The sequence below is a fragment of the Eupeodes corollae genome, chromosome 1 (assembly GCF_945859685.1).
Source record: "Eupeodes corollae chromosome 1, idEupCoro1.1, whole genome shotgun sequence".
NCBI lineage: Eukaryota > Metazoa > Arthropoda > Insecta > Diptera > Syrphidae > Eupeodes > Eupeodes corollae.
Genome location: NC_079147.1, coordinates 241189507 through 241212246, shown reverse-complemented (window position 1 = coordinate 241212246; position 22740 = coordinate 241189507). Strand labels below are relative to the sequence as shown.

The 22740-nt window shown below is 34.3% G+C and overlaps 1 protein-coding gene across 7 annotated transcripts in view; it reads right to left on the bottom strand.

Moving 5' to 3' along the window:
• The window catches only part of LOC129943113 (mitogen-activated protein kinase kinase kinase kinase 5), a 206567-nt gene that overhangs the window by 8893 nt on the left and 174934 nt on the right, over positions 1 to 22740 (bottom strand). For 4 of the 7 annotated variants that reach the window (XM_056052347.1, XM_056052348.1, XM_056052349.1 and 1 more), the window contains exons 7-8: positions 17103 to 17165; positions 3722 to 3760 (exon numbers count right to left, since the gene is read on the bottom strand). The exons of 1 other annotated variant lie outside the window; for it this stretch is intronic. In XM_056052347.1, coding sequence (XP_055908322.1) covers positions 3722 to 3760; positions 17103 to 17165 — 102 coding nt within the window. The remainder of the gene's footprint in view (positions 1 to 3721; positions 3761 to 17102; positions 17166 to 22740) is intronic. 2 more of the 7 variants (XM_056052352.1, XM_056052354.1) reach the window with 1 other exon arrangement.

Here is a 22740-nt window from a genome sequence, read left to right as displayed (position 1 = left end):
TATCTTGCTTTAATGATACAAGACAGCATTGCGTTTTCGAAGCATTAAATTCCACGCGGTTTTTTAATATGAAAAGCTAAGAGTACTATCGTCAGCGAAACAATGTATTGGATTAGATGTTGCAGACAGGAGATCATTAATAAAAATGAGAAAGAGTGTTGGAGATAGAACAGAGCCCTGGGGCACACCAGCATTTATTTTATGGTTTCCATACTTGAATCCATCCAATACTAATTGTATTGAACGATCCGAAAGGTAATTACTAATCCAATGAAGCAGGGATTCATGAAAACCGAAAGCACGCATTTTTGATATAAGAGCCTGATGCCAAATCCTTTCAAATGATTTTGAAATATCAAGTGCAATAATCTTATTTTCTCCAAAGCGATGTATAGATTTGCTCCACTGTTCGGTGAGATGAACAATGAGATCACCAGTGGACCTATTGCTTAGAAAGCCGTACTGCCAATCATTAAGAAGATTTCGATCTTCAAGACATTTCTGGAGCTGATAATTAATCAACGTTTCCATGACCTTGGAAAGAAGGGACTTAAGTGCAATCGGTCGGTAATTAGAGGATGAGGAAGTTTCTCCTTTTTTGGGGATGGGCTGGACAAATGCAGTTTTCCATCCTCTCGGATTTATCTGTGTTAAGATCTCCAAGGACTCTTACCACAGTACGAGTGCGAAAAAAAACTTGGTCCCATAGAATAACTTACTCGCTCAAGTACAGGCGGAGTCATAACACTCACTGGCAGCGAACTGCCTAGCAAAGAAATTAGCTATCTGTAAAGAGCTAACAAAAGGATTGTCATTGACAACGAGCGTAGGAACCGACGAAGAGGAAGAATTCCTCATGTTTTTTACAAATGACCAACAATTTTTACTGCCTTTGGGACATTGCAGTATTTTGTGCTGTCATTTTTGGTTTTGTAAAAATTTGGTCCGTCGAATATGGGCGTTGCAGGCCTTCCTGGCTTTTTTGAACTTTTCCCGGCTTTCATCAGTACGCTTGGCTTTATAGCAACGGAAACAACGTCACTATAGAGGAAGCATAGTGACCAGTTCAAGATCCTGAAGTAGTTGGCTTTCTCGTATTGCCAAACGGTTCTCTTAGGAGCTCTTTCTTTAATTGAACAGTTTTTGACACGAGAAATTTGCTGATATAAAACAATTGCCAGATGTGCCTAGAGGAGATAGAACAGTGTACTTATCAGGGTCAGAGGTGAGAAACAAGTCAAGAGTGTTTTCTGCTCGACCTTCAACGTCCGATATTCGGGTGGGCTCGTTGACTAGCTGAGTTAGGTGGTTCAACTCAGCGAAGATTTCTGCACACACTCCATCGGGTGTTGTATGGCCTGAATGTTGAAGCCATGAAGAATTGTGTACATTGAAATCGCCCGTAACAACTATTTCAGTGCGAGGATAGGACGAAACAATCCTTTGGATGGAATCAGATAAAGCATCAAATTCATGAGAAGTTGATACTCTGTCTAAATTTTGGCTTCGGTAAATTAAGCAGTAGTGAAAGATTTTCTTATTTACGGAGAATTTAAACCACATTTAATTAAAAAAGGAATTGGTGCAAAGACCATATTGTGGCAAGAGTTGATAAGCAACGTCATTCCTAATGTATAGTCCATCTGTGGTTCGTTTTCTTTATAGTATCATTCTTATAAGCTAGGGTTATAGCAATGTTAGATTTGTTGTTCAACAAGGATGAAATTGTTTTATTCTTTACAAGTTCATCACCTCTGCAGTTTCTTAGAAAGTCTCTATGACCAGGCACCCAAATAAGATGAATGTTGGACCGTTCTGCCATTCCTACAAGAGATGATAGATAGTTTCGAGTTTATGTAGACAGAGCTAAATGATTTTATGGCAGCTTGAGAAGATAGGTATGCCGGTATTCGATATCATGTTTTTTGTTTGAGAAAAGAGAGAGCTTCTTTGATGGCCAGAAGTTCTTCCTAGAATACGTTTCAGTGATTGGGAATACGAAATGAAAAATAGTGTTAGTCCGTCGGAATGTACGCCTCCACCGACCCCGGCATCGGTTTTAGATCCATCTGTATAGAAGTGAAACGCTTAATCTTTCATAAATTACTCAAGTTCCTAGGTAAATCTGGAAGGGATGGAGTCGATTCGGCGTTACTATTTAGTTATTTTCTCAAAATACCTAGCGGTAGAACATAGCATCAAGTGCAAATATAGAACCAATCTTTTGCTTTTATGGTTTTCAAAGCAAATTTTGTACATATTGAGCTCGCACTAAAGGGGTTATGAATATCCTTATAATGATTAAACACAGTGCTAGCAATTAGGAAGGGAGGACAGGATTAGAAAGGAGACGCCAATTCACGTTACTTTTGTATGCCTGCACACTGTAATGAATGGGAAATATTGAGCCTGGTAAAGCGTTCCACATTCATGTAGTGCGGCTAAAGAACGAATCCCTATACTTAACAATACGTCCGAAGTTAGCCTCAAGGGTAAACCGATAAGCATTAATTTTTGTAGCTGTCATTTGAATCTATCTTCTGTTTCCAAATACCTGCTCAAGTTTAAAAAACACCTTTAAAATAATTTTTCTGTTTTTTCAATATATTTCAAGAATTTGATGTGATAGAAATATTACTTTAAAACCGATAAACTTTCTTCTGTTTAAAACTGTTTTAACATCAATGGTTCATCGTTTTTTTCAATCTTCATGTAGGACAGATGAAAACTAGGATATAATAAGTTTTTAAGGGTAGAATTTTAAAAATCTGACGTGAAAACGTTATTTTGAATTAGGATTCCAACTAAGGCAATCTTAACCCTTCTGAAAAGTGTAGTGATTCTACATTCAGCGGTGGATACAATCTTACTGTGTGAAAAAACATAAGATGGCCTTAAAACTACTTACAGCAAGGATTTTTACTTTAAAACCTTTGCGTGTTTTTTTTTTTGGCAGAAATAAAGTTGGAAAAAATTTAAGCTGAATTTCGTCCTATTAAAAACACCTGGAATATATTGCTTCATCGGTTATTGTTAAGCTTTAAAAAGTACATTCGCTTACTTAATCAAAATTTTTAAATAAAACCAGACAAAAAATTACTTTCGAAACTCCTTAAAAGTCAAGCACTTAAATTGTTTGTTCTTATATTTTCTACATAAAGATGCTTTTCAGTTCATTTAATAATTAAATATTATCACAATTAACTAGAATCATTAGAAAATTATTTAAAAGTAAGAAACAATCCAAAACCACAATTCCAAAAATTATTGTTAAAAAACGAAAAAGAAGAAACATGATAAAATAAACCCAAAAAGCTCTAACACCCAAAAACACAATTTAGCCACAAAAATGATATAAAAGCTAATTAAATTAAATGAAATATTTTTTGTTGTACTTGTTTTTATTTTTGTAGTGTTTTGTTTTTTTTGTAAAATGTTTTAAACTTTAAACAAAAAATAGCTACAACTTAGTTTAAAATATTGTATTTCTTGTTTGTAGAACTGATGTGAGATAAACATAATATAGATACATTTAATTAAATGAATTTTGTGTTTTTGTTTTTAGTGAAAATGATGGAAATGAGTTTTTGTTTAAATAAATACAACTAACTGTATACAATGATAGAGTAATGAATTATACAAAAAGATAAATAGTGATGATAGGTTTGATTTTGTTTTGTTTTTGTTTTTGTGTTTTTTTTTTGCAATAAACTATAATTACCTGAGCTTGAGCTCCTCATCAATATATTGTAAGAGGCTCCTACAATTAAAATATTAATCGTAAGAAATAATAAGAATAAAGTGTGTGTATAAAAAAGAACATTTATACAAAAAAGCATGTCAAAAATATTCGGGAGGGTTGGGGGAGTTTTTTTTATTCAGGTTGGGCGGGAAAATAGAAACAAATTCAAATAATTAAGAACACATCAATTCAAATGGAATAAAACAACGAATATCAAAAATATTGTAGATGAATATGTAAATAGAAATTTTGTTTTCGAAAACCCAAAATTTTGTTTTAAATTGATGATTGAAACACTGTTAGATAACATTAGAATGAAATTAAGATGAAGAACAAACAAAAAAACACCAAGCTCAAATCTGAAGAACACACGACAAAGACAAGTATTTAGATGACAAACGTTTTGGGTTCATAAAAATGATATGAATTTTGGTGTTTGGGATACAAGTTTCAAGTTTCAAGATTTAAATTTTAAATTTCTTCATTAAAAAATAGAATTTAAGTCCGCACTGCAAATTTTTGCACATACGAGGTCTGTTCAAAAAGTACCCGGAATTTTTAAATTTCGCGGGTCTGGAGAGTCCGAACGTACATTTTTTTTAAAATTGTGTTGGTATTCATGACCCTAAAGTATGATGCAATTTACAGCTATAATTACTGTTTACTTTGTCTGTGAGAGTGGCTAAGGTTTGACGTCAACGAAACTCGATGATTTTTGCTTGTTAAAAAATGGAAGAATTGAAGAGTCAAAGAATTTGTATTAAATTTTGCGTTTTAAATGAAATAAATTGTAACAAAGTGTGTGAAATGTTACAAAAAGCCTTTGGTGAGTCTTCTATGAAATAAACAAGTGTATCGCGTGGTATAAGCGATTCCAAGATGGCCGCGAACACGTTGAAGATCACGAACGCTCCGGTCGACCCAGCACGTCAATAATCGATGAAAATGTGAAAAAAGTGGAACAAATGGTTATGAATGATCGCCGAATTACAATTAGAGAAGTTGCTGATTAAGTTGGCATATTAATTGGCTCATCCCATAACATTTTTTCAAATGTTTTGGGCATGAAACGAGTGGCAGGAAAATTCATTCCAAAACTGCTGAATTTTGACAAAAAAACAATTGCATGAGCATCGCTCAAGAGCTGTTAAATCACGTCAACGACGATCCAAGTTTGCTTGAAAGGGTCATAACTGGTGATGAAACATGGGTGTACGGCTATGATGTCAAAACCAAAGCATAATCGCGCACCTGGAAGCATCCAACGTCACCAAGAGCGAAAAAAGCACGTCAAGTTCGATCGAATGTAAAGGTTTTGCTTACTGTTTTCTTCGATTATAATGGCATAGTACATCAAGAGTTAATAAGGAGTATTATCTTCAAGTGATGCGACGCACGTTTGCGTGAAGCAATCCGAAAAAAATGCTCGGATTTATGAAAAAGAAATTCATGACTTTTGCACCACGATAACGCACCTGCTCACTCGTCGTTGCTTGTTCGTAATAAAGGCCGAATCGCTGAGAATGCTAAATAACTGAATATCAAGAGTGCTTCGAAGATTGGGAAAACATTGGCATAAGTGTATTATATCGGGGGGAGGGGGGGGGGATGAAATAGCGGGTACTTTTTGAACAGACCTCGTAAGAATGAAACATATTGTAAACAGACCATAAACTGATTAATTTTAATAATTACCAAATCAAATGCCCAAGAAACCTTATCTTACAATCTGGAATTGGCAAAAAGGTCTTTATTTATTTGAATACAAATCTGATATAATTGGCAGGTGAATGATTGACGAAGTTATTTAGATCTAATTTTAACTAAAAGGTGGTTGAAGATAATATAATGCACCAGCTATAAATGATTTGCTATAAGATGTCTCATTTTGAATGTCAGGCTATTTAAGTAGCTGTCACTTTTGAAGCTGTCATCTTTTGACATTTAAAAAGTAAAAACTACGCCATTATTAAAAATGGAACTGCGAACGCTTTGACAACTCATTCTAATTGGGCAGGTTCAGGCGACATAAGGGACTTGAAAGTGAAGCAAGTTTCTAATATCTCATTGGGTAGCATGAAAAAACGGCTATTAACGAAAGCACCATTCTAAAAATTTAAAGATGTTAAAAAGTTCTACAGAAATTTCTAATTGTTTAATTCACAGCAAAAGTATTGAACATTTTGCAGTCAGAGTTTCGTCATCGTCATCAATAAGCACTACTTTTAGCCCGGTTAAAAATGTAAGCTGTTGGAACAGTTAAGTGATGTCAAGAATAAACGAGTATATTACGAAACAATACCATTTTTGCAAGAAAAGTTATTATAGTTATAGTTAAGTTAGAAAAGTATTCAAAATAAGCCACCAAAATCTTGCGATTTAACACCTTAAGAATTTATTATTTGAAGTCACCTGAAAGATAAAGTTTATTCTAATGCATTACAACCGTTTTAAAAATATTTCGTCACTTTTTCAAGGACTTTCAGAAGCAAATGTCTGAATAGCCGTTTGGCTGACAAATTTTTCCATTGTTGCTGTTAATTCATTGATTTGTTTTAAAAAATGCCCTCTTTTAAATTATTTTTCTTATTAAAAACCCTGTGATACTATTTAGTGTGAAATTCGCAACAAAAGCTACAAATAACTTCAACCGTTATTAAATTGAGCATTGAAGTTCAATTTTTCAGCAATTGGTTAGCCATAGAATTTAATTACGAATTTTTAAAGATGTAAAACTTTATCATCTTAAAGTGGGATCCTAGAGGTTTTAAAAAGAAACAACAAAATAATAAGTTACAGAAATTGCGTAAGCCTAGATTTTCTTTTGAGAACTATTTTTTTAAATCACGGTGCGGCGGTCTTAAGAATTGATTTGAATATTAAAACAATATATCATGTCGGCAATTAAATAGTTTCTGATTTTTTTTTTAACATTCATTAGAACTGATGCATGATTTATGTTCTCTGAAGAAAAAAAACCATCAAATGTCGCTAAATGGCAGTTATAACCTATACATCAAAATTTAGTGCTATTTTTCTTCTTTCAGAATATATATGACTTATTGAGCGCAGATGGCTGAAAATCTAAAAATTTTGACCCGCAATAAAACACTGATTTCCACTTTTTTTTTATTCAAGCAATATGATAAAAAGAATCGATATTTTTAATGTTTGGCATTCGGCTAAGAAAGTTGGCAGTTAGGAGACGTCTTGCAGCGATAGTTGATGTGGTCGATGAAGATATCGCTTGTGCCTTAAAAAAATGTCAGTTCAGAGAACGTGTTCAGGTTAAACAACTTGATACGAATGATGATTTGAAGCTATTCGTTGAGGCAAAATTGTCAAAACATCATAATAAAATCAACAGGAACTTAGTAAACCAAAAAACTGAAGTCGATGTTTTTCCAAGCAATGAAAAAGTTCTTAAAGCTAAACAAGAATGTTAAACAGCACTTCAAACGATACAAATATCAGATTCATAAGCTGAAGTTGCCCTTTAAGGGTTTCTTAATCATACAGCTGAACGCATCGTAGAACCTCAACGAGAAATTTTTGAAAATTTGGAGAATGATTTAGGTAAAAGAAGAAATCAAGATAAAAAGTTTTGTGATATGTTGTAAAACTTGCCCCTTCATTTTTTAGCAGTCTTAATAGAAACAGTGTTTCGTCGTTGTTGCCACTATAAAAGTCTCGCTCGTCTGAATAAAACCACATGGGGTAGAATAATTTTGTGTTCGTCTTTTTAAAAATATAATTTCATTGTGGCTAAATGAATTCTTGATTGAGGTCAGCTTACACTAATCGGCAAATGGGACTTTGATGGAAGCAGTAGACAGTTCGAATACGAGCAAAATATATCCGGCATATTCAGCGATTCGGACATGTTTATAACTTCATATGTTCCGATACAACTTTTTTCTCAAATGAGTTCTGAGTCTGAAAAGAAAATTCTATGTCAAAATCCTCGTCCAGGATGCCGACCCATACGTTTTCAATTGAAAAAATAAACGGCAGACTTAATCCGAGCTGAGCAAGAGTATATAAAGATTTCTGACCGTTTTATCAGCGTAAAGCATATATTAAAACTGACAATGGTTGATGGTAAGGTATGCAACGCCTTTTCTCATACGGCTTCACAACAAGTTTGCTATATTTGTTGAGCAAAACCTCCTTAGAAAGAACGATAAATGAAGATTTCCTAGATTTCTTCATTCATTTAGCCTATAGGTTGGACTTTTAAAAAATGGCGCACGGGAAGTAGTGAGAAGTAGAGGATGTATGAGAATTTAGGCAACTTGGGTTAATAGTCGACAAGACGAAATAAGATGGAGGCAATTCAAACGATGAAAAACTGCCCGCAGATCGCCCAGACAACATAATGGGTATGCGTAAGGATCTGAGTTTACACCTGTACAAGATCAAGCTGACTCAAGTATTGAAGCCGATTTACCATTTGAAGAGAAAAACGTTCGTTTTCCAATTGGGCTTTGAAGAAGATACGCAAAGATGATGAATTTTTTCGCAAGCTCATTTTTGGCTTAGTGGGTTCGTCAGTAAGCAAATTATAAGTTATTGGTCTGGTAAAAATCCGCAATTGATTTACGAATTTCTACTTTATTAATAAAAAAGCAATTTTTTGGAACAGCTGCGGCGTTTTCGGCAGTACTATTTCATTGTTATCGTCGATTACTGCAAATGACCAGCGTTATCGCGTCTTGATTATCGATTATTTAAAGATTTTGACTTGGACATAGAGGACATATGAATTCAACAGGATAGTGCCACAAGAAACACAGCACTCCAGCAATCGATTTATTGAAGAGTAAGTTTGATGAGCGTGGTATCGTTAATGCAATTTAAAGGTTCTAGACTTTTTTTTTGGGCTACGTTAAGCCATTGGTTAATGTTAAAAAGACGGAGAATGGGGGAGTCCAAATACAACTTTGAACCCGAAATAGCGTCTGTTTCGGTAGAAATTTGTGGCCAGCGAAGGCTATATAAACGAAGCCGAGTTTCCGTTCACAAATATTTTGATAATACATCAAGTTGATAATAAAGTCTTTAGAGTATCTCAAATAGTTTCGTTTTAACGTAAAAAAAAGTTGTCAATTCCTTATTGGAAAACCATCTATTATTGTTTCTGTCACAATATCCCACACAAGTTTTTATAAACTGGAAAGAAAATTTAAAAATGAAAAGGATTCACACGAAAAAACGGCTATTAACGAAAGACCATTCTCCTAGAAATTTAAAGATGTCAAAAAGTCCTAGAAAAGTTTCTAATTTTGTGGATGAACAGCTTTTCACATTCATACAAAAGACTTCCGATAAAATAAAATCTTCCTCCAACGTAAAAAACTTAAAAGTAAAACAAACTTTCAAAACTAACAACCAAGGTGTCAAGGCAGAAAATTTTGTAAATACTTTTGGATAGAAAAGATGTAGGTAACCTCTTTGTTTTTTTTTTTCAGTATTTCAAGGAATACCTATCTGATATCCCTTCATCCCTTAAATACGTTACCTATTCAAATACGCATATCTAAACCAGCAACAGCCAAAAAACAAAAAAACTAACATTTCATTTAATACCCGGAAAGACAAAGGATTAAAGCATTATTTGTATAGAAACCCCTCCTAAGGTTTTACTCGATAACTAGAACATAACTTACAATACAATCACACAGAGATGGAGAATGTACCTATTTTATTTTTTGAAATTTGTGGAATTTCTAAAATTTATAATCACGCCTCATTACCACAAATACTTGATGCAGAGAAACTCTCGCTTCTCTACGTTATATTATATACCCATAGCAATATAGATTAAAGTTAATTTATGCCCAAGCACATCCTTAACTTATAGACATATAGCACGGTGGAGCGGCGGCGACTATGCAGGAGACGATGAAGATGAAGGCGACGACGAGGACGTAGAAATGCGACTAATCCCTGCAGCAAAAGAGCAAACAAAAACAAAAACAACAACAAAAACAAAGCATTATGCCATAATTCCATCCGGTTAAATCACAAGCATGACGATCCCATTAAATTTATATCAAAAGCGTTCGGCTTTGTAGTTCTAAGACTCTCTTAGCTCGCTCAGCCTTCAGTATTTCTATTCCTATGTCTGAAGAGTTGGTATATGTTATTGCCATAGCCGTTTAAAAAAAAAGGGCAAACGACCTCTCACTGTTCGTTCTTTTTCTAAGACTTCTTCTGTGGCTCTGATAGCTCTGATATCTCTGGCTGTGGAAGTGGCTGTGGATGTGGCTATGGAACTGATGGCTGTGCCTGTTCCTGGCAATGCGATGGATGGTGTGTTTTGTATGTGCATTCATTTCGATTCAGTAACCTTAAACTTGTAAACAACAACGTTCCCTTTTACTTGGGATCCGTATCGGAGGATGAATCTATATTCCACGTTATACCTAAAGTCTTCCTACAGTCGTACAGTCGTTCCTATTTGTACATTCTTTTGGCTGATTGAAGAAGAAAGGTTTTTGCAGACACTTTTTTTGTCTGCTACTGTCATGTAGTCTCCGTCGTCGTTGTCGTTCTTCGTTCTACGAGCATAGATAAATTTTCTTTTTCATTGAACATAGAGAAATAGCTTTGGAAACAGTAACCCGTAAGGGGGTTGATATTCTCTATCTCTATATAAAGAGGGGTGTGACACCATAATCTGTCACCACCCAGAAAGTGTTGGATTGATCAAAGTGACAACTTTGAGTTAGAAAAGTTCTTTTTCATAGACCAGAAAGAAAAAATAAAACAATTGTAAGTAGGTTCTTTTTAATGGACTGATTATTTACAAACAAACGAACAAAAATAAAAAAAACTTCCATTTTTTCAAACTCTTAAGCTCACTTGACTTGACTTGACTTCACTTTGACTAAGGGGTTAATAAAAGCTGAAATGTTTTGAATTGAAAGTTTAACTATTAGTCTTGATTTTAATAGAACATCTCTGATGCGAGGATGTAAGAAATGTAAGGATGTAAAGAAACGTGTGTTTTTTAGAGGTTCATAACTTTAAGGGGCACACCAACATTTATGATGTGGTTCGCAGACTTGTATTGAACGATCCGAAGGGCAATTATTATCCAAATGAAGGAGGGATTCATGAAAACCGAAGGCACACATTTTCGATAAGAGAGCCTGATCCCAAACTTTACCAAATGCTTTTGAAAAACCGAGTGCTATAATCTTTCTTTCTCCGAAACGACGTGGGATTTGCTCAACTGTTTTGTGAGATGAAGCATGAAATCACCAGTGGAACTAATGTACGATAGCCGTTCTGACTGTCGTTTAGAAACTTTCGATCTTTCAGATATTTCTTGAGCTGATATAGTTATTCAGAGTTTTCATGGCCTTGAAAAAAAGGACGAACTATTGGACAATAGTTAGAACGCGAGGAGAATGGACTTTTTTGTGAACAGGCTTGTGAAATGCTTTTTTTTACCCACTCGGAAAGAGATCCGTGGGGAAGTAGAGATGGAAAAGCTTATGCAGTGTCTTTGCTAACGTTGAAGAACACTAGCAGGGATACTATTCGGGCAGCGGATTTGGGTGTAAACCAAGATTCTCACGCAAAATTCGCCATTATGTGGTCTGAGTGATGTTCATTTCTTAAGAACGTCGCGACGTGAAGTTGACAGATTTGGATCGTTTCTGCGGACGTCTTAAAGGCAGCGATGTTTTCGACTCTTTGACTAACCTGTTGTCTCACTGTCACGGCAACATCACACAACGAATAGGAAGACTCATATTTGTCTACAACACTTAATATAGCCCATATACTAGGACGAGAATTAGGACCGAAAATTGGAGTTACATTCTGGTACATAAGAGCGTGGTCAATGTTAAATAATAAAAATAATAGATTTTTCGAAAATTTGCAAATTTATTGATAATTAGGTCGTCAATACTTAATGCAAATACCTCAGTAGCAAGTCCAATCTCCTGCGTTGTCAATTACGGCCTGGCACCGTCGGGGCATACTTTCTACTAGTTTTTCTGCAGATTCTACCGGAAAAGACCTCCAAATATTTCAAATTTTGGTGAGAAAGTTGATCTTAATTACATGGCTTGCGACTTGCGAAGCTGCATTTCCATCAGAGCAGACACATTTTCTATGGGATTTGCATCTGGTGACTGAGATGGCCAATCTAAAGTGAGAACTCCGTTTTGCGCCTTCCACTCGCTACACGCTCGACTCTGATGTTTTAGATCGTTGTCCTCTTGCAGGATCTATCTTTCATTTTTCCTGATAAACCATTGGTTAGCAGATGGTAACAACGCCTCTTGATATATTTTATTCATTTTTCGGCATTTTAGTTCTCCGTAAATAAGAACAAAGTACCTAAACCTTTGTTTGAGAAGCACCCCCAAACATGGACCTTGTGTTTAACAATCCGTTGAAGCATCCTTCTGGTGGAGGTTGTCCAGGCGTGTTTAATGCTCGGAAATGCCCAGAAGGAGGATTCATCAGAAAAAATTACGTTGCTCCAATCGCGGTCCAAGTTTTCCTTCGCCCATTCCACTCGTTTTTCAACGTGTTTTGCACTCAACATTGGTATTCAATTTATAAGTACTGCGATATTTCAGTTTATTGACAAGCAAGTGCCTTCGAATCGTTCCGTAAGATATGTCAACACCTTTTGCTTTCAATTTCACAGCAGCTTCACGTAATGTCAAAGTTGGATCTTTCGAGAACAATGCGAGAATCTTTTTTTCGTTTTTTTTGAGACTTTGCTTGCATTTCCGCGGTCAGGAAAATCATCAACGTTACCGACCTTTTTATAGCGATTTATCCACTTGCTAACGAACAGCTTTGACTTACTCATATATTTTGCAGCAGTAGTTTGCGTTAATTTGGGTTGTTTTTCATACAAACGTAGAAAAATTGCCTCAAAGCGAGACGCGTAAACAGCACTCATTTCGAAAAACTACTCAATTAAAGACTAAATTTGACAGACAGCTGACTTTTTACAAAAAGCATGAAGGACTGTCTATGTCATAAAAAAAGAAACAGGACTCTCTGATTTTTTATCTACGTGTACAGTGACCACTCTCTTGTGTAACAGACAGTAAATCTCTTAAAATTGTGATAACTGGCTCTGAATTTCGAGTGAAATGTTGATTTTAGTTTAATAATTCAAAGTTGGCAAGTTTTATTAGAAAGCTTTTTAATAAAGTTCCGGTATTTTGTCCATTCAGGATATAGAATTTTGTGAATTAAAGGTTTTATAGGTGTCAGACTTCAGTACTCGACGTGAGCTCTAGCGGCAGTTAAAAGAAACATGGAGATTATTTCAGTTTTCCACGTTTATCTCAAAAACTATTTGTCGTATCAAAAAATTAAAGCTCATTAAATTTTATAAAAAAAAGCTTTCCTAATAAGATATGGTATGCATTTTTTTTGTGTCTGTAACTGTCAACAGAAAAAACTTGTCTGCATGCCTATAGAATAAGCATTGTAGCAAGTTACTATATCATCTATAACGATGCCACTCGCTGTTGACATGATTTCATTGTAACTGGAAATGGATTATCTCTTATTTTACGTGCCTCCCTAAAATCTTCATGTTGCTCACTAGCAGAAAAAAGGACGCTAGTGAATTCTTCGAATGATGAGAAAATTTCATGAGTACCTAGAACCCATTTGCTAAGTCAACTATCAGTGATTCCACGCCCTAGTGTCAAGCCACTGATAGTCTTCATTTCACGCATAAGAGTTTGTTCAATCGTCTGGTCCGACCAGAACCCTGTTCAAAATCGGTCAGTTCTTCTCATTGTAGAGAAACCCTCTTGCACAAAGTTTTTAAATTCATCTGATGATGATTTGGGCATTTGGCGTACGAGAAGTGCCCGGCTGCATGGAAATATTGAATCTTATTCTTCAATTCTTCACACAGTTAATATGGGCGTTCCAATCGCCAGACCGCTAAGCGTGAATAAAATCTTTAAGCAATGTAATCATATTAAACAATAGTTTCTCACTATTGGATCAAATGGGGGCCTTGTTTTAGTGCACATAACGAATGAGACTCATCAAGAAAATTTTTCATGAGATTTTGGATTTCCTCTAATTCATGTTGGCTTATGTCGACTTGTTCCATTATTACATTAGCTAAAGCTGTCTCTATTAGTATCAAAACACGAACTGCTCTATCGAAACTTTTAATTAGCATCTTTTCAACAGAAACTAGGGCGTATATAGTACTTATAAACTTTTCCAGGCTACTTCCACTCGTCAGAAAACCTATTCGAAAAATATAGGAAATTAACAGGTGAAATCCACCCAACCTGACTATGTATTTTGATAGACGGGACTCAGATGAAACTGCGGCAACGGAACATCGAAATTGGCATTAAACTTTGATGCCAACCAAAGAGTGTGATATGGTTTTGGCTGTAACATTTCTTCGGAACACGCATTCACATTCTCAAAAAATGATATTTTTAATTCGCCATCTGTTTTTTGAAATGTTTCAAAAGGAAGTACTCAAAGTTATCCAGTTCATTTAGCACAAGGTTGTTTTATCAGCTTTGGCCTTCGTGTATTGGTTTATTTTTCTGTGGAAGTGGGTTCAGCGTCATCAACGTGTTTGAAAAAATCATCACATGTTTTTTCTATAGAGTTATTTTATGAACTAAAACAATTAAAAACAAATTAATATCATATTTCTTTAGAAAATTTTCTGATACGCCAAATAGTTTTCAAGATAAATCCAAAAAACCCGTATGTTTCTCTTCACTGCCGCTAAAGTTATTTTGTAAACTATAAAAGACACGACAAAAATTATGAATGTTTTTTTTTTTATAAAATTTAATGAACTTTAATTTTGTGAAACAACATTTTTTGATACGACAAACAGTTTTTGAGATAAACGTGGAAAACTTAAACAATCTCCATGTTTCTCTTATCTGCCGCTAGAGCTCACGTCGGATACTGAACTCTGACACCTATAAAACCTTGACAACTTTGAATTATTACATTTTTGAATGCACCTTTTGACTTATCATCGAACTGTCATTGACAATCTATTCACTAAACTCAAAATTTAAATTATGGTGTTGATTCGACAATTACAGTGGTCGGCATAACTATTTTGACAGATGTACAATGTACTTCTCTCGCTCTTGTGATAATAATTTATAACGGTTAAAGTTCCAATAGCAAATTGATAACAAGTTAATAAGTATATTTTAATAGATCACGTGATGGTCAAACTCAGTCATTTCGATGGTGTTCTGCTGCAATGCTGCTCTTTTTGTATTTAAAGTGCTATTTTCTGAGTGACAAAACTATTTTGACGGATGTTTTTCTGTATGATTGGCAAGTTTAAATATTTTTTGTTTACAAAATTTAAAGCATATATCAAAAAGTTGAATTCATTAAGGCTCCGATTTGTGCAAAAATAGTGAAAACGGCAGAATTAAGTATTGAGGTAAGAGCATCTTTTGTCTGAAGATTTAATTCCGGCGTGTCTATTAAACAAATATGCAGAGAACTGAATTTATTTAGACAAACCTTACACTACCAAACAAACAAACATAAAAGAACGAATTCTGTACAAAATCTACAACGGAAGGGTAGAAAACTAAAAACTACTCTAAAAGCTTGGAGCTTGAAATGAAATCCCTCCAAAAAAGTTCCGTTAGTGAAAGAACAATTCGCAGATATCTCAAAGAATATAATTTTGGGACGTATATCGTAAGAAAGATACCATTTATAACTCCAAAGATCAAATTAAAAAGATTGAAATTCGCAAGAGAATATGTAAATGAGCCTCTAAGCTTCTGAAACAAAGTTTTATGGACTAATGAATGTTCCTTTGAGTTTCATGGATACCTTAAAAAGAAATTTGTTCGAATGCGGAAAGAAACGCGTAAAAAGTTTGTTCAAGTCTTGCAGACCATGTCCCATGGTGGTGGATCAGTAATGTTTTGGAGATGCATTTCTGCAAACGGTCATGGGGACTTAATCCCAATCGATGGCTCCATGAAACAAAGCAAAAATATTTAGTTGTGTTAAATGAGAACGCATTTTCATCTGGCGATAGACTCATTGGAAACTCTTTTATTTTTCAACAAGATAATGCCCCTTGCCACAAAAGCAAAATGATCACCAAGTTTCTGAATGACATTGGGTTGGAAACCCTCAACTGGCCACCCCAAAGCCCTGACTTAAATGTCATGGAAAATGTATGGTCTTATATAAAAGGAAAGAGGATTTCATCATTGAGTCGCAGGAGGGATGAGACTATTATTGAGGTGAAAACTCTTTGGGAAGAAGTACATCAAGAAATGCTCCAAAAACTTGTAGAATCAGTTCCAAAACGGCTTCAAAATGTCTTAGATGCTAAAGGAGGCTACATTTTCTACTAATTTATCAATAATTTACTTTTAAGTTCTACAAATTGTGTTTTTTAAGTTAAAATAAAATTGTCAAAATAATTATGCCATAACAAAACGAGATTTTTATTTTTATTAACTAATTAATCTTATTAAATTATCCATTATTTGTCAAAGATCCAATTCCTATTTCAGTTTTGCCAACAAATCTTTTAAATATCAAAATAACAAGATATTCACTCTGTCAAAATAGTTATGCCGACCCCTGAAGTTTTCGAGATAAGCGTGAAAAAATGAAACAATCTCCATGTTTCTGTTAAGTGCCGCTAGAGCTCACGTCGTCGTATTCTTGGGGACTTTTTTTGGATCATCACCAAACATCCCTTAGTAAGTTTCAAAACATGTTTTAAGTGAAGCATGATGTAATGATGTACGATGTAGCATTAATAAATATAAGAAAAAGTTCGATAATGAACTGTTCGTTATTTAACTGTCAGTCAATTGTAATTTAACTGTCAGTTGATGATTTCTAAGAAAACTGCTTTAAAACACAAAAGCGTTAAAAAGTTAAGACAATTAAGTGATTTTAAACTTTCTTATTGCTATAGGATAGTACATACTGATTATAAAACTTTACAGAAATCTCAACTTGACGGGTTATTTTGTACTTAGATAAAAGAGGTTATATAAACTTCTATTTTAATTTTAAAATTTATTAGTGATGCGATCCCTGGCGTATTGTATACAATAGCAGAGTTAAAGGCAATACAAACTAGATTAATTTATAAAACTGTATGTCAAGTGAGCTTACAGATTGTTATAGAAACCAAAACGAAAAAAAAGTGTAAGAAACAACAAAAACACCAACACTTAATAATAGTTACGTTGGAAATTGTGGCGATTTTCTTAATTTTTTTAATTATATCTTTCAGGTTTAATTGAATTAATTGGCTATAGATATGTGTATTAGATTTTGCGATGCTGTTTTCTTTATCTCTAACCTTAAAGACATATTGAAAATCATTGTTCCACTAATTTTTGACCCTTGAGTCTGGACTTTATTGCTAAAATAAAATAAAATGAAAATTTAAAAAATTCAAAAATAAAAAATCCTTAGAAATAATGAGAGATAGCGTTGCATTTTGGAAGTTCAAATAGGTTTAGTGATTTAGAAGAAATGTTTTTAAAAAAGCTGCATGATCAAAATTCTGTATGACTCAAATTCTGTATCTTAAAAAAACTGTATACTTAGAATACTGTATATTTAAATGCTGCATGCCATAATACTGTATCTCTAAATTTTGTATCACAAAATGATGTATCTTTATAAAAAACACTTTTTGAAATCATTTTGAATCGTTTTCTTCGAGATGTTTACTTCTTAAAACAATGGTAAGAATCTTGACTCTACGCTATAGTTCCCACTTGTAAGAAATCTGTAATAAAACTTTAATAAAGTGCTCTTGAACAAAAGTACCCATGATGATTTACACTGCTCTCTCTAAAGCGGTTAACAGGATTAATCACTCATCATTATGAACTGCCCAGCTTCGTAAATTAGGTTTTTATTCCAACTTATTAAATTGGCTTCAATCCTGTCTTATTGGTGGATTTAGCTCGAACGAATGAACAACTTTACTTCAAACTTTGAGAACATTTCTGGGGTTCCACAAGGGAGTCATTTAGGATCATTTCTATTATTTTACAATGATGTTCCCGATGTTTTTATTATCAGTCTTTCTTTAATGTATGCTGATGTTTTACAGTGGTGTGTCTCCGATGTTGTATTCTTACAATAATCATGAATCTTCTTAAACCAAAGTTAATGAACAAAAAGATTTGGGTTTATTCTCTGATTTGAAATACTGCGTTTCAAACCTCATTGAATACATCGTTTTAAAGGCAGTTCAATTCTTGGATTGAAATTATCTTGAATTTGGGAATGCTTAACACTTCTCTGATAAGAATTGGATGCTTTGTTAATGTACGGTCAATTTTAGAATTCTGTTATTCCATTTGGAATCTTATATTATGCTCTCAAATATATGAGAATTGAAAGAATGCATAAACGCTTCATAGAACTTCAAACCGAATATTACGATGGAATATTGATAAGCCGTCAAATAATAAAAGGTGTTTGTTGTTATACATTCAATCCTTAAAAAAAACACGGAGTAGATATTTTGTAATGTCGTGTTTACAAGAGATAGGTTCATTTGCTTTCATTTGTTGTTTTTTATGTCGTGGTTACAAAGTATTTGAATATTTCGTGTACCTTTTCATAAAGTTAATTATTATGAAACCAATGAAGCTCGTTGTTCAAGACAAGCTGGTTCTTAATGTTGTATTATTGATTAAACTTAAGTTTAGAGAGGTATTTTTTGACACCCCTATTATTCCAAGATACAGTGTGATTATTAGGAGAGGAAGAGACAGTTTAAAAGGAAGTGCACATTGGTTTTAAACTGCTATATTTTGCAATGACTGAAAAAAACAGACTGTAGTAAGGTATTGCACATTCGCGTAGTACGGCTAAAGAACGAATCTCTATACTTGACAGTATACATCCGAAGTTGGTCTCGAGGGTATATGGATAAGCATTCCTGGAGGCGCGAGTATTACAGTTGAATTCCTTGAGGGTAGAAATGCAACTGACTATTTCACTGGAACATAATCCGTTAAAGTAATGGTAATAAGGGTGAGACAAGATACTTTCTTCAAGCTTTGGACGCATAAAAGTCTTATAAATAACAGCCAGATCAGAGGTGTAGAAAAACTTCATCCATTGCCTTAAGAAACTCAAACATTTTGAGGATGAGAGAGTTGGTTAAAGATACACATACCGAGAATTTCAAGGTTTTCAGTCTCCTTGACGCAAGTGCCACTCATTCGTAGTAGAAAAGTTGGTAAATTTTGTTTAAACTACAATAAAAAAACATTGAGTTTTTGACACATACAATTCTACTCGATTTTTGATTTTCCATTTAACAATGCTGGGGCCCGATTATGGGATTCGCAGCGAATCGTTTTGCCAGCGAGTTTGTCATTTTTCGATGATTGCTTTCGCTTTCGCCTTCTGCGCTTTTTAATTTGACCAATTAATGAATTCAAAGGCGAATTGCAAATGTCGTAATATTTGTCAACGAGTTGAAATCTGACAGCTTTTTTTTGGCGGATTCACAGGCGAAAGAGTGTTTATTATTATTCACTGCTCGATTTCGTGAATTCTTTCTTGATTGTAGTTCTTTAAAAATGTAAGTTAGCTTCACTATAATTTTCTTATAATTTATCCACAATCCACAGTAAAAAATAAAATTTTAAGATTCATTCATTTTCCTGGGCACCAGTAATTTTGAGGATTCCTTAAATTCCTCCTTTTCAGAATAAATACACACCATAATTGATTTTATTTTTTAAATTTAATATTGTTTATTGAAAAAATAAACGCAAATTTCACAGATTCGATCAAAACAAAACAAAATTTGTTGAAAGCTGTCAAATCACTGGAATATAGGAAGAAAAAGTCAAATGATAAGTGTCAAATCACTGGAATATAGGAAGAACTATTTTCGTTTCGCCGCGAAATCGTTAATAAGGAAATAGACGCGAGTCGAATTTGAAAGGTCGACTTGAAAACGATCCGCCGCGAACCTTATAATCAAGCCCCTGTTTAGGTTTGGATTTAATTAGCTTATCATTTATTGACGTTGTAGAACCACATTCGAAGAAGAGGGTTGTAAGTCTAAAAACGAATATGAAAAGCGGAGAATACTATCATCACCGAAGCTGGTATGTGGAAGTTTAAGACAGGGAATTATTAATAATAATGGTAAACAGTGTCGGAGACATAACAGAGCCCTGGGGCACACCAGCATTTATTTTGTGTTGCTCCGACTTGAATGCATTGAGAGATCGGAAATGTAATTTCTAATTCTACAAAGGAGGGATTCGCAAAACCGAATGCATGAATTTTCGATAAGAGAGCTTGATGATGCCAAACTTTATCAAATGCTTTTGAAATCTTACTCTCCAAAAAGATGTGAAGATTTGCTTGATTGAACCATGACATCAACAGTGAAGCTTTTACTGCGAAATCCGAACTGCCGGCCATTAAGAAGCTTTAGGCTTTCGAGACGTTTCTTAAACAGCTTTTTCATGACCTTGCAAAGAATGGACGTAAGTGCAATGGGTCGGCCTGTTTTGAGTATGGGCTGGACAAATGCTGTTTTCCATCTGCTCGGAACTAGACCTAAAAGTGGGATAGATGAGAAAGCGTACGCAATTGTTTTGCCAGCGTTGAAGAACACCTCTTTAGAGCAATAGCGGGGATGAAATTCATGCCACCGCGGGTTTATATGTGCTTTAAGATCTTTAAGGATTCTACGTCTTATTTACAGTGGTTACTATTTATTTCGATTAATTTTCCTTAAATTGTTAATTATTTTTAAGTAGTCAATGATTGATGAATTAAAAAGGGTATTTTGGAATGATTTTTTTTCAGACAATTAACCGCATTTTAAAATGCAAAGTTTTGACCCATTAGAATTTTGACTATACAATATTTATAAATATTAAATTTTTTAATACAGAATTTTCACATGCAGTATAAGAAATAAAGTATTTCGACTCAAACACGATTTTAGATTTTTTATAGGCTACAGAACGAATTGTATCTAGCCACATATTTTATCGAAATGCTTAATTTAAGACATTATTGAAACCAGCACTCAGTGCAAAGGACGATTCATGCCCGTGTTACAGTATTTTTTAAACACTTTTTTCAGTTGTATATTTTATAAAACTTTTGAAATTTAACATAAACGCAAATTTCAATGAAGATATAATTAAAAAAAATTATAGATTTTAATTATTTTTAATTGTAATTGAAAAAATGCTCCTACTATTTACATGTAATTGAAAAATGTAATTGGTTTGTTCAAGTTTTTAAAGAAGCACTTTAAATTACTATTCAGTTTTTTTTTATGATAAGCGCACACTTAAGGGGATAATAAAACCCCTATTATGTAAAGACACAGTGTGAACACTAGGAAGAGGAAAGATAGGTTGAAACGAGGTGTCAGTGCACATTGGTTTTGAATTCCTGAATATTGCAATAGCTGGGAAAAAAAGAGTGTGGTAAGGCATTTCACATTCGCATAGTACGGCTAAAGAACAAATCTCTATACTTAACAGAACGACCGAAGTTGGAGTATACTGATGAGACAAGAAACGTTACGACGATGTTCAAGCGACGTAAAGGATTCTATGACGGTGTTATCACCAATTAATTTAAATGCTCTACGTTCAATACTGTCCAAGAGGCTTAAGTAGGTTGCAGGTGCACCAGCCTAGATATGGGAGTTATACTCAAGCTTTGGACGTATGTAAGTTTTATAGATAAAAGCCAGATCAGAAGGGGGAGAGAATATTTTTGGATCGCCTTAGAAAACCCAAACATCTTGTTGCATTTTTTGGCGACATCAAGTATGTTATCATTCCACAAGAGGTGGTTGGTGACACACGTACCGAGAATATTGAAGTGTTCAGTCTTCTCGATGCAAGCCAATCCTATTAACCATGGGAGTGTATCTCGCTTTAACGATGCAAGGCAGAATTGCGTTTTCGAAGCATTAAATTCCACGCGGTTTTGTAATCCCCATTGAACAATGCTGTTTAGGTCGGAATTTAATGAGCTTATCATATTTTGTTGAGGGATGTGAGTCTTGAAACGAATATGAAAAGCTAAGAGTACTATCGTCAGCGAAACAATGTATTGGATTAGATGTTGCAGACAGGAGATCATTAATAAAAATTAGAAAGAGTGTCGGAGATAGAACAGAGCCCTGGGGCACACCAGCATTTATTTTATGGTTTTCAGACATGAATACATCCAATACTAATTGTATTGAACGATCCGAAAGGTAATTTCTAATCCAATGAAGCAGGGATTCGTGAAAACAGAAAGCACGTATTTTTGATAAGAGAGATGCCGTACTGCCGGTCATTAAGAAGCTTGCGGTCTTCGAGATATTTCTTAAGCTAATAATTTACCAGCGTTTTCATGACCTTGGAAAGAAGAGACGTAATGGAAATCGGTCAGTAATTAGAGGGTGAGAAAGATTCGCCTGTTTTGGGAATGGGCTGGACAAATGCAGTTTTCCATCCTCTCGGAACGAGCCCTGAGCAGTAGGACAGATGAAAAAGCTTACGCAGTGGTTTTGCCAGCGTTAAAGAAAACTCTTCAGAACAATAGCAGGGATAACATCCGGACCAGCGGATTTTTGTTTATTAAGATCTTTTAGGACTCTCGCCAAAGTACGAGCGAGAAAAAAGATTGGACCCGTAGAATCAGTAACGCGCTCATAATTGAAAAATGTAATTGGTTTGTTCAAGTTTTTAAAGAAGCACTTTAAATTACTATTCAGTTTTTTTTTTACACTGGCAGCGTTGAATTGGCTGCGAACTGCTTAACGAAGAGATTAGTTTTCTCAAAAGAACTAACAAATGGAGTTAGTTAATTTTAACTTTTTTTATTGATTCAAAGTTACTTACCCAAAAGAAATTAGCATTTCAAGAAAGTATTTTATAATATTGGGTTAAACTTGACAAAAATATTATTGAATTACATCTTTGGGTAAT